Below are 13,599 nucleotides of genomic sequence, written 5' to 3' on the forward strand. Positions count from 1 at the left end.
AATCAATGTACAGATTTGATAGAATGTCTTTTTAGTATACTAGCTTCACCCAAATTAAACTGTAGTTTTATTTTCCAGGAATTCACTTCTTTTTCGCCAGTAAGTACCGTTTTTAAAACAGCAAAGAAGATTTCAGGCAGTGTAACTTTAGCCATGTACCGTATGAAGGACTTTAGTTTCAAGGGGTAGCACCAATGTTGGCAAATGCAAAACTACCAATCTCATAAAGCATTTAAAGAACTACCACACAAATAATAGCACAAGGAGTTAAACTATACTAGGCCATACAACAATAATGGCAACCATTACTCATACAGATGATAAATATATATGTTTAATAAGTTGTTGTTGTTTTTTTTAAAAAATATAATGGTTTCATATTGTTACTATATCAGAATTGGTATTGGAATGGGAAATGGCATCAGAATATCTCTATTTTAAAGACTAGATGACTTTTACAAATTGCAGCACACTGTAGCTTTAAATCAAGCGCTACAGAGGACCCAAAAAAGGATTCAACTGCACTGAGGTTCTGATTTACTTGCCTATTTATACTAATGAATGCTAGGACAAACTCTACACTATCAATGAGGACAAGACCAGGCAACTGATAACAAATCAAAGAGGTTTGAGTGTTGGAACATCCACAACAGGAATTCCTAGCACACTGTGGGGCCCAATGTGCATGTCTTAGACTGTTAAATCACTAGTGAGGGTCAGCAAGAAAATAAGAAAAAACATTAAGTGAAATGCAAGACCGTCCCAACACTACACACTACAGTACATCCTCAAGCACAAATAAACAGGAAACAATGAGATTTCTTAATAAGCAGTGTTTTTTCTGTTGTGATTATAACTATTCCAAGCTTGGCTAACATTCACCAGAGTGCTGCATTCTACAAAAAACATACAAACCAAACAAAAAGGATATTTATAATCACAAAGAGATTGACATCAACTTTCACAAACAGAAAGTGAGGGGGTTGGAACAAAACAGAAAAAAACAGCATGCAGCTTTTTGTTAAAAGAGTTTTAACAAAAAGCATCGTCGGTGTTAGTAGCGCACTGTGAATGGTACACATACAGAGGGGTGGGGCGGGCTGGGGGTGGTGGATGGATCAAAAAAACTAACCAAACAACTGTGTTAGTCTCAGGTGGATCAGGCACAGAGAGGAAGGTGATGGCTCAACGGGGCTCAATTAGTTCTTTTTGACATAAGAGGAGGTCAGGAAATGGGGCAGAACAGAGCAGGCTGAGCCATAGTGAAGGTGAGTTTCTAGGATTGTGGAGGTGAGCTGGGCTTGTATGGGTTAGTGCATGTGAAGGGGAGTGGTAGTCACACACAGCACACACTGCATCTCCGCCCACAAGGTCTCAATTGAGATACGTTTGATTTAATCTTTGGCATTTCAGAGCATACTGTTGCCTTCCTTTGACATATTTAAGATTTTTGGTAGAAAAACAACATGCAAGTTGTAACAACCATGAAATGGCAATTCTTTACCATGATGCCTCGAATGAATACGTTCAAAACATCTGGCTGATGCTTGCCTCTAATGCCCAAGATAAGGACTACACTGACTCACTTCCTGTTTCTGTTAGGGTTTGGTATTTTTTCCCTCCATTTCATGATGTTTGCTGTGCGGCTGTCAGATCCATTCCTCTGCGGGACTAGATAAGAGAGGGATCTGTGCTGGGGCTGACATGGTGGGTAGAGACCTAGAGACAGCCAGCCTGTATCAGCCCATAACTAGGACACCGAAGGCTATACTATCATGCTATCACTCTATATGACTTGTCCCTGCCCATCGGTTTCTGGTCATGTCATAAGATGCACAGAATTAAGAGGTTGTGGCTGGTTAAGTGTGTTTTATCCTGACTGGTGGACAAAATGTCCTCCGACATCATTGTGGAGGAACACTGCAGAATTTGCTGCAGTAAATGCCTCCCCTCCCACCGACATTGGGCTTGCCTCTGTCCCTTACTGCAGGATTATGGTGCAACAACACTGCACATGAACATTTATATTAATTTGTAGGGTTGGCTGGTGTATGAAGCTTGGAGCAAGGAGGGAAATAAAATGCACCCTGAGTCATAGTTTTGCTGAGCCTCTTCACAATAATTGGTGAAAGCTGAACCTCCTCAAGCTCAGAATATTGTCCCTCTCTTAGATTTAACATGTTTCTCCTTCCAAATATCTCACATTTGATCTATTTCATTACATAGATTAAAAAAATAATATAAAAACAGAAAGGGCAGGTTGGATGAAGCACGAGTCGCAACTGCCAACGCTAATTAATAGATTAGACCAAAAAGGGCTCAGAAAAGGTCAGGGGGTGGAGATGAGGCGCAGGCTGCATGTTGAACAACAGATGAGTGCACCAAAAGAATTGACAGACAGACGGATGAAAGCAACGACGGCGAGTCCAACAGCAGTGCAAGTGGAGTGAAGGCATTTCCATACGAACCTGGCTTTAAAATACTGGGCTGTCAAAAAAACAGTCACACGTGACACAACGTAAGAAACCGGCCAAACGCTTTCAACTGCAATTCTGCTAGCTTCTCTAGTTCTTAAAAATGCAAATCTCTCTCTGCTTTTAAACAAACATAATACTGTTCACAAACAGAAAATGTAGGCATGTCAATAAATCCACCAATGTAGAGTTAATACAGGAGAAAGAAAAAAATAGAAAATGTTATCCAAACAAAAGAGATCTATAAGAGGGGGTGTTTTTAAAAAGTGTGCATTGTGCCGTCATCGGCACAGTGCATGGTAAATGATATGGGTAAAAGAAGTGATATGCAGGGGACCCCACCTAGATACCTCAGAGTATAGAGCAATTTGTGTGTGTAAGTAAGGGCATTTGTGTGTGAAATTTGGTTCAGATTACTTAATTTAAACTTCCCAAAACCAGACATTTACTGTAATTGTTCTTGGTTGGTTGCTCTGTAACAGATCTGAGATTTTGCAAAGTCTAAAAAGAAAAGACTGAGACGGAGTCTTTAGGGATCTGTCTTGCAAGTGGGCCGCTGCAGTTTCTCATCATCCTTTCTCGTGTCCCTGAGGAATGTCTTCTGGCGTGAGCTGGTCACGGACAGGCTCTGCTGTCTGCTGTTCCTCATAAACTCATGTAGCTCCCTGGTGTTGTACATTCCTGCACTGTCTCATCCACTGTAGGTGTGACTAAATGAAAACAATTGTCTCTGTGCAGTCGACAAATATCTAAATCAGAAAGCTCTACTTCCGTGTGAGGGGATAAAGATTGCACTGCAATGACAAAGAAGGATTTAAGTCTGATGACTATCAATTTTACACATAATTTAAAAATCATACTTACCTCATAAAGCTGAACTTAAGTAAAGACAGAAAAGGCCCAAGTTTGAGGGGTGTCCTGTTACTCTTAACAGAGACAGTGATACTAGTGTTTTCACTGAGTTTGAAGACCAATCAGACTGGTTTACACACAAATGCTTAAGGTTATTTTCTGGGTTTGTTTAGAGTTTTTATTTGAAAATCTTAAACATGTCACCAGAGCTGCTCACTGGATGAAGACTGGTGCTTAATTAAGGGTTGGGTTTGACCTTTTCCATGTGTTTTTAACTAATAGCTGACAGAACTCTGACAGTCAACAGCTGTGTCAAATATGGACTGGCTATCATGCAAAAGCTTACACATCTCAAAATGTAGCAATGTAGCTGATATACCTACAAATAAACAAGTTCTTTTGGGCCTCACTAACTGTACAAGAGAGAAATAGTAATTACCACAACTTGGATGAACCTACCAAGAAATCAATCTTCCTGTGGCCTATATACATGTTTGTTAGATTTGTGTATGTGTGCGTTCTGTTGCTCTGAGGCTGCCCACTGCATATCGCTCTGAGACGGGGTCAGGTAAGGGAGGAGGGGAAGGGCAGGGGTTTGGGGAACTGGAAGGGGGGCAGGAGACGTGGGAGGAATGACTTTGGGAAGGGAAAAGTGTAGTAGTGATATCGGACAAGGGTGTTGAGAGGAAATAGTACTGAATGCTACCAAGTTAAAACATGCAATGCAAAAACAATGTTAGAGAGAAAGAGCAAAGACCAAAAGGGGAAGAGAGAAAGAGAAAAAAGATCCCAATAAAGTACCACAGACCTCTAGCTGCCTATAGATCACACACAATAATTGGCAGGGGAGGGGCTCCAAGAGGCCGGGCAGAAGCATTTACCAGCAGCTTCAAGGTGTGGCGCTTGTGAACGATAGCAACAAGTCCTACCACCTTAGGGTCACACTAAGGTGGCAGATACAGTCGTGTGCTTCTAGTGATATAATTATATGCATAATTCAACTCTATCTGACAGAATGTGTCGCATCCACCAAAATTAACTTCAGTGTTATCTGTGTTGATTTGTGGCAAATTTTCACATTAAGTTGCCTGTAGATAAAAATTCTGCCACCTTTCCTTTTTGCATTACTACCGGAATTACGTTACAGGTGACGGGACCTCTGATTTTGCCGTTTTTTTCCACGGTTGGGTGAAGTACTGTGTGATGCTGCAGCGCGGCCCTCAGCGCCCCTCCACAAATAATAGCGCAGGAGTAAAAGAGCCACTCAAGCCGGGTGAGCAGGCCACCTCTCTCCCATTCTCTTCTCCACCGCCCACTCAAGGCTGGAGGATTGTGTGCATGTGAGTCATACATAAAACTCGACCAGGATATAAAATTTTAATGCTCTTGGTTCACTGGATTCTAGCAATGGAAAACACATGTTTTTGGCGACAGGTCAGGCTACAGATATGATCTTGTGGTAAAAGAAAAGCATATATCTGTAAGACATAGAAAAATGACCATGATCAGCAAGTGTGACTGATTTTCCAATCTTGCTGCAAAAATTCAAAACTAAACAACATACAGGGTTGGTAATAGAGATGTTCCAGCATTGGAAATGCCACCTGCGGAGGATGCTGGGTCAGGCAACAGTGAATACACAAATCTATGTACCTATTCGATACCACGTCTTTAGAGTTTCATCCAGATAAAATTGTAAATTTTCTTTTACCAGAAATCACTTCTTCACTGCTCCGAAACAGCAGCTGCACTGAACTGCAACTGGAAAGTACTGCCTTTAGAGCAGCAAAAGAGTGATTTCTGGTAGAGAAGCATTAGCATGAGCTAACTAAAATGCCAGCAATTCAGCAATATTTCATGCCACAAGTGAAATGGTCATGTGTCATTTAAGATCATATACAGTCTACAGCTCTTTACATTGAAATGCATGTTTAGAGTCATCTAAAATGTTCTCTAGAAAATCCTAAGAATTTAAAGGCTAGTTATGTTTATTCAAGTTTTTAATGATTAATAATTTATTCATCCTTGACTGGACAGAAGATTATTAAGAAACCTGTATCATTTATACATTTATGTTCAATAGACTGGATCTATATATTTGGATCTAAACCTGGTCGCTGATGGTTCCAATTTGTTAAGAGAGCAAACTGATTGATGGTGAGGAAAGGTTAACCCAACTGGAGGTATGAGGAGTTTGGGCCTGCTCACCACAGTGCTCCAGAGACAGAAGAGGGGATGGAGAGATAGGGAGAGACAGAAAGAAAAGAGCTGCCTGCGCTATTATTGATGTGCCTCTTCAGCGAAAAATGCAGTCCCAGTTGCACAAGCACCATGCCAGCACAGAATGACAGAGGGTACTGTACACCGAATCACTGTGTAGTAGGGAGGGAGCGAGAGAAAAGTAAGAGCTTGAGAGAGAAAAGATGTAGAGAGACAGTAGTGAAACAGAGAGAGAGCAAGAGAGAAAGATAGTAAGAGAAGCGTTACAAGGACCCTAAAGATAGGAGTAAGAAAGCAGAGCGTGCAAATACAAACCGGGTCATTGCTGCTTAGCTAATAGGGGCCGATTCGCTGCAGGAGAGAAATGTCGAACACCCCAAGTTGTGTACAATAAGATAACTGTCCTATAGACACAAACACTATACACTAACACATTTATTCTAAAGCTACAAAGACACACACTCACTCTAACACAAATGTAGCCATTCACACCATCTAATGTGTGCTCGTTTGCTGGAATGGTGTGGAATAAGCACTGCATGGATTTTATATTCGATACATTGAAAACTCTACCTAATTTGACTATTTTTTAACTTCAAATATGTTTATTCTTGTTTAAGATGCATGTCTATACCTTTTGAAAAGGTAGATCAATAATGGATCATACCAGAAAAAACAAAACTGGAGGGCTCTTATGCCAAACCTTACTCAAAGTCGCTGTATCAATAATTCAGAATAAAATCTGTTCATTATCAAATATGAATTTTTTGAGTTTGTTCCAGCTCCAGTAGATAGATAGCAGCCATTAATGACAGTGCTTTATCCACTTCATGCTTTCAGAGTCATCTCATCTCAGTGCTAAGATGACTAACAATGACTAATGGATTAATAAATAAATAAAACTTTTTATATGTAAGCTCTACATAAAAAACAGCAAGATCTAGCATATATACACAATCATTTTAACTGTCACACAGGAAATGGAGTAGGCAGAGGACATGGGAAGTGGGAGGGACTTTTAAAGGGAATTAATAGACATGAGACAAGTGATTCTACAGGTTACATGGCAAGTGTGTTCAAGAAAACACTGGATGCATCTACATGGACAGAATGAATGGAGTAAAATAAAGATGTGGTTTTTATTCCTCCCTGGACCAATCATATCCACTCTCACAGCTGGTCCAATGGTTCGGGATGATGGATGTAGCCTTACCGATTCGATGGGCTTGTCCAGGGACGCCTGCTCCAGCTCCAGCTGGCCCTCTTCATACTGGTCAAAGTGATTCCCACCCTGAGGGACACATCACACCGAAGCTTATTTTAGAATCAAAGCAGGGAAAGAGTCTGGTTTGAGTGGCAGGTCAACAAACAAAAAAATCAGGAGCTATTTTGATGACTGATGTATCACTTATCAATGATTTTTCAAGCAAAAATGTAGAGCAAATCAGTTGTGAGGATAATGTGATGGTAAATTAAATATCTTTTGGTATTTGGGTTATCATTTTCTTTTACACAGAACAAATCTGTGACTTGAAAATGTGACAATTTGTGTTTGCAGCACTAACTGTTCAACTGAGTTTCTGAGGAAGCCTCAAATTGAGCTTTTTGAAATATGACTATCTTTGTGTTCCAAAACAGTGCAAGGAGGTGTGCCTGCTGTCTATCATTTGAGCTGAAAAATACTCATTCACATTGAATAATTGTCGATTACACAAACTGAATGGCAATCTGGAAATTATATTATATTATACACAAGATAGGATCAGTTGACATTCTACTTGTGATAAGCAAGATAATATATTTGTTATTCACTACAACAGCAAAGTAATATGTATTTTTGGTGATGGGCCAAATGATCTCAATATTATTTCCTGATTTCACCTAATTCTAAAATAAAACCACAACACAATTTACATTTACAATATACAGTTTACAAGATATGAAGATAATAATTAATTATATCATAACATATCCCCAATATGTAGAGAAACATCCTAATAAAGTCCAGCATAGCTGCTAAGCTCCAAAAAGTATGCACAGCAGATATACCATATTCTGACTGGACCCATGTGTCCCCTTGTTGCCTATTATTACCTTTTATTCAGTTTGCCTGTAATTGTAATTTTAAAAAGGGCATATTTATATTGTACATTAAATTTCAGTTTGGGAGAGTTTTGGTTTCTTCAAAGTCACAAATAGAAATGTACTTGAAATGGTTTCTTTCTGTTACTTTTTTCTTTGCCAATTAATTCTGGCTGACTCGGGCTGGAGTCTAAATCTGAAGCAAGACTTTACTAGTAGTAACAGAGCGTTTATGGTTAAATCTGTGCTCTGGGTGGGATACAGAGTGAGTGATGGGCTTGCCATCCTGACCAAAAGAAGTGTGTTTATAGAGCTGTTTCTGCTCTGAGACAGATGGCTTCCTCTCTAATGCACTAAAGGAGACATGAAGGTCATGTTTGCAAGTCTTGTTTTCTCCTGACATTCACACAAGCACAAAAATCCACAAAAAACATCTGTGCAGCATATTATTATTAAATTACTGCCTGTAAAAACTGGGCATCGCACAAGCGTAGGCAGCTTAATCTAATGTAACAATCGTTATGACATATTTAGATTTATTATGTTTACTTAAGGGTTGAAACATGCAGCTTAAAATGGTAGACAGCACAATGCTTATAAGGGCTGGGCCATGCAGGAGGCTTTACCCACCACATTCTCTTGGGAAACTGGTTTTGCAGAGATAAGCAACTGCTCTAATCAGCCCACAAAGATGATGTGATTTGATGTCAAACTGTCTGTCATTAATTCAAACAAAACAGGACCCTGCATCAGTATGACTGAAGCCAGGGATTAGGAGAGGAGAAGATGCTGGGGTAGAGCAAAGGATTTATTTATGAACAAATCGATGTCTCCCTGCTCCCCTCCTCCCTTCCCATGTGTCCTCCTTCTGGCTTTCTGCTTAGACCACTAAATGTGCTGTCAGCCCCATCCCCACCACAATGACTTCTTATTCTCTCTGCTGCTCGCCTCCTCATCTGCCCGCCTCTGGTACACAAACACCAAATCTATGCAAAAGAAATTATCTCCGCTCGGACCCCTTCTGTGCATTAACACAGTAGATTTCCATTTGTGCTACGGCATTGAAGTGACTGCTCCATTAGGAAATGATAGAGCCATGGCTAGCCAACTGTGTGGTTGCTCATAAATTGCCTTGTGTGTTTCTGAAGCTGGAGATTAGCCACATGCTAAAGCTCCAACAACAATGTAAATGAACAGAGCTGTTGGACTGGTTGTGCAATGGATTTTAGGTAGACCATCTGTGGGTGTTTCCTACGCCGTGTTGCTTGGCAGCGAGCTTTAGTCCATGGAGTCAAGAGAGCAACTTTCTGAATACTGAGCATATGAATGCCTTCACATTAGATCTCACAAACAGAGCTGCACTGTGCTGGAGCTGCCTTCAACAGTCTCATTCAGACCACACAGCAATCACCTCACTGACAAAACAGCAGAATACTGAGTTCTAACTGGAAACCAACACAGGGGGCGTAGAGGAAAAAAACAATTACACAAACCGCTCCTTATACACATTTTTAAACTTGTTATAAGTTTCACAGCATATCAAAGTTGACCATTTCAACAACAGCTACAGCAATAGTTCCACAAACATAGCTAATGTAATACATTTTCAGTAGAACTTTTAAACTACAATATTATCTGTGTGACCAAAATATCACATATGACTAAAGCATACTTTATAAACCTGACCAACGCTTCACTTACTTTGTTCAGAAACACTTCCCATATTTTTACTGGTGGCATCAATTACAGAAGGTAATGTCATTATTCAAATGCAAGGAGGGGAACACGGAATCAGAAGGAACAGACATTTCCCTCTGCGTTTTTTTATTCAAATTACTCATCTGAGCCCTAAGTATGACCCAGCCTGAACTTCACTGTTGATACAACATATCTCCATTTTGTTCACAGATCACTGGAAAAAACAGAGTCATACGTCACCACTAAAGTTCCTCAGTGTCATGTAATTACTGTCTTCTTGATGATAATAATTTCAATGTACAGAACAAGATAAATTAATTTCAGACGTAGACTGTCGCGTCATGAAATCTGAGTCTGAATGAACACAACCACGTATTCCCCAAAACTCTCTGTAAGACACTAGTTTGACTTGACTAACCCCAATTGACTTTCTCCAAAATACTGTGATTGAGAACTCTGAAAATTTGACATGCTAACTTGATCCCAGCAACACGTTCAACTGAATGTCACCTGAGGTTCAAGTTTCCGTATTGGCATAAAATCCACTCAGCGGAATTGTCACCTAGCAAGAAAATAAATCACAAACACAGACGTGGATGGTAAAACTGTTACTCAACGTGATTCACATGTGCTGCCAGATGGTGTGTTAGCTAACAACGTGGGAAGCTCCAAATAATTAAAATCCTGTTAGATGGATGAAAAAAATAAATATTACTGATGCCAGGTAATCGCTGTTTCAAACATCCTATGTGGGATTTAGAAATTATTCCGATTTAACATAAAAATTACGCAATAACAAATTTCAAATAGGTTTGAGGCTTGTTTTGTCATTTTACCAGTAGTGTGGTTTTTGACTTTTACAAGGTGTAGTCACAGATCACAGATAGGCAAGTGGTAGAGCTCATAAATTCAGAAACTTGACTCTGGCACTCACATTGTAAATAAATAACCTGAAATAATGTATTTTGCCAAAACTAGTGTAATTATTTTGCAGTAGGGATAGCTAGCAAAATAAGTATACTTTGTTAGTGTACTACATCATGCAGCCTTCTTCATATCCACTGCATAGTACATTTAAAAGCATATGTCCAACATTCAAGTCTGTCCTAAAACAACATACAGATGAAGATATGTACTGAAACAGGTTTTTCTAACTTATATCATTCTTCTTGTTCATTGTGGCCATCAAAAGGCCTGTGCCAATATTCTTTAGTAAAAAAATGATGGGGGACAAAGTTCAACAAACATATTTTAAAGATAATGAGTAGCCACTATGCAGCACCAGCTTAAGTCTCAAAAACTCAAGAGGATGTCTTCCAGAGTTAGTCCTTTTAGAATAAAATCCCCTCTTTGTGTTACTGTCACTGCACCGCAGCTCAACAGTGAAACACTGTCCAGGGAAACAAATGGGGCTGAGAAACAGCCATTACTTTGCAAAATATCCAATTGATTTGATTAACTCAACCTGCTGAGGCCATATATCAGTTTCACATTGAGTCAGCAATACAATTTGCACAGAGCTTAAATGGTGCAATTTGTTTCCTGATGCCCTTAACGGTGCATTAGAAAGAGCCAGCATGAACAGGTGGAATGGTTGGAGAAGAGTGTCAATTATTAATATTTTTCATTATCGATCGATCAGCTGATCCTTTTTCTTGATAAATGGTGTTTCATAATGTTTGACATGGTGCATCGTGGCAGTGAAGCCTTTGTAAAGTTTAAGCTGACATCTTCAAATGTCTTGTTTAGTGTGACCGACAGTCCAACATCCAAAAGATGTTATCGTGTTTGACAAACAATTAAACTGAATCGAGTTAAGCGCATTTCAGAAAAGCACATTTTAATTTCATCATCAAAATATTATTGTTCGATTATCGACTGATCATTACAGCTCTGGATCAGAGTAGCGAAAACACTTTCAAGGCTTCTGCTGCACTAGACTTCTGTTTTGAGGCTTAAGATCATTTTACTTGCACCATAGAAACAAACAAACAGACAAATAAAGGCGTGTAAGAGAAACAACAGAGAGAGCAGAAGAAAAACACGTTTGACATCAATAGAGAAAAACTGCAAATATGTGACGAACATGTTTGTTTATCCAAAATGCACCTTCTCAAATGCACTTTATAGTTATGAACCAATATATTAGACGTAAATTCAAATCATACCATCACATAAAAGCACAACTAGAACTGAACTGTGTTCATTTAAACGTGCTGACTAGCTTTAGTCGTTGTGCCCCAGTTGTCAACATGATACAGCCATTTCTGGCTAGCGCTGTTATCACCCAACGAGCCTTCGAGTTAGCTACCTGCTAGCTAGCTATCCATCGTTAGCATATGTCGATAAATAACCAGACTTCCCAAGGTCACTAACGAGCAAATCAGACTCGGGTGTGTGTTTTACTGTCGCGTGGATGTGCGGGTTGACGCTGACTAGTGTTACGGTTAATAACCCGCGGTGTGAGCGAAATAAACCAGGCAGCGGAGACGTGAGTGAAGTTAAATTCAAAGGAGCCGCAGCGCACTGGCGTTAGCTTCGTTAGCTTGCGGTGCTAGCGAGCGACATCTACAGCGAAGTGCTCGACGGCGTTCGACTTGTCCCCGCCTGAGTCCGTCAGAGGAAACATCCAAACGTGTTGAGGAGCCGTGTACATGCTCGACATTTCACCGCACGTTACCTGGAAATCACGCTGTTCGTTGAATCTAGAAAATCTGTCGGCCATTTTCTGAACACAGCAGCAGCTTCTCTGCTGCTCGCTCCGTCCGCGTCCTACACCAGCGCTGTGGTGATGATGATGATGAAGATGAGGAGGATGATGATGATGATGCTACGCAGTTCACAACTGATTCAGTCAGACATTTCACTAAGCTGTTTCCACCAGGATGTTACAGTGTCACCTAAGGTTTACATGTGCCGCTCCACTGACATTACTAGAAGAAAGTGTCATAAAGGGGCCCCCAGAGGTACCTTGATAAATTACAGATTTATATAGAAACGTGCCCCAGTTAAGTAACATGTCAACAAATGTATTATTCCTGCACTATTACATACATTTGTCCTCCTAGTTTAATGCGATTATTTACATTTTAATACTTTAAAGTATTTTTAAGTATTAAAGGTTCAGTGTGTAGAATTCAGTGATATCTATTGGTGGAGTTGCATGTTGCAGCTGAATACCCCTCAACTCACCCTCTCCTTCCAAATATGAAAGAGAACCTGTGGTAGCCTTCAGTTGTCATAAAAACTAAAAAGGTGTATATTTTTTCTAACCTGGGCTACTGTAGAAAAACATGGCGGCAATCCACTCTCGATTATAAATGGCAAATTCTAGGGTAAAGAAAACCACAATTTATATAATTTTGATGATTACACATGAGTGAAAACATCAGTGGAATTATTTTAAATTCAATTTCTGCCAATAGATCCTTTTCACCAAAATCTTAGACACTGATCCTTTAAGAACTATTTGTTTATATTTAGTTGTGTTTTATAAAGTTGCTCTAACTTTGCTGTGTCAAAAGATTACAACACAAGTTTATCATTCCATCATAGGAGAATTATAATGCTATTATCAACACATTTTTTCATTATAAGCTTGGCAATGATCATTGAAATAGTGACAAACCATCACTTTTCCCTGAAGCTCTGGTTCCCATACTCATATCACTATGTATTTGCTTTAGAAATGACTTAAACAATGAATCAACTATAACTGGGAATCAACTCTGACAAATGACTAATTGATTCATCAACTAAGGTTAGTAATAACACTTTTACATTTTGGGTTGGTGTCTGCAGGCATCAGGAACATTTCCATTTTAGTTTATGTTGTACATTTAACAACAAACCTATACTGATATCTTCTAAATGGGTTGTAATGTACCTCAAAACATGAGCCACATTTGACCTTTTGTTCTAACTGGAGGATCACACCTTTAATAAGTGATGATATAACTACAAGCTAATGACTCCCTTCAGAAGCCCCCCCCCACAAACTTATTTTATATAATGATGATAAGGATGATAGATTTTTGTAAGGGTTCATCCAATTTTCAGACTCACATTTTTTCTGCTTTCATATTTTTTGTTCTGAACAAATGCCTTTAATATGTTTTGGCATGAAATCTCCTCTGCTGCCTGTTCTGTTTAAACAAAATATGTCGGTGGTTTGCTTCCAGAATCTTTTGGCTTTTGATCACACAAGTGTCACAACAAGAAGATATCCAGGGATCTTTCTTGGTTTTGAAAAAGAGGATATTACCAGATCATC

At 39.4% G+C, this 13,599-nt stretch overlaps 1 protein-coding gene across 6 annotated transcripts in view; it reads right to left on the reverse strand.

Annotated features, from left to right (window-relative positions):
• The window catches only part of gpatch8 (G patch domain containing 8), a 28,161-nt gene extending 15,890 nt beyond the window's left edge, over positions 1–12,271 (reverse strand). For 2 of the 6 annotated variants that reach the window (XM_020094486.2, XM_020094487.2), the window contains exons 1-4: positions 12,007–12,070; positions 6,760–6,837; positions 5,862–5,897; positions 2,469–2,487 (exon numbers count right to left, since the gene is read on the reverse strand). Coding sequence is in view for 1 of the 6 variants with exons in the window: in XM_020094485.2 (XP_019950044.2) it covers positions 6,760–6,837; positions 12,007–12,051 (123 nt within the window). In the remaining 5 variants the exon portion in view is untranslated. Of the gene's footprint in view, positions 1–2,468; positions 2,488–5,861; positions 5,898–6,759; positions 6,838–12,006 lie in introns of all 6 variants that reach the window. The other 4 variants (XM_069525737.1, XM_069525735.1, XM_020094485.2 and 1 more) reach the window with 4 other exon arrangements.
• Positions 12,272–13,599: the final 1,328 nt, after the last annotated feature.

Source organism: Paralichthys olivaceus, chromosome 5 (genome assembly GCF_024713975.1).
Source record: "Paralichthys olivaceus isolate ysfri-2021 chromosome 5, ASM2471397v2, whole genome shotgun sequence".
NCBI lineage: Eukaryota > Metazoa > Chordata > Actinopteri > Pleuronectiformes > Paralichthyidae > Paralichthys > Paralichthys olivaceus.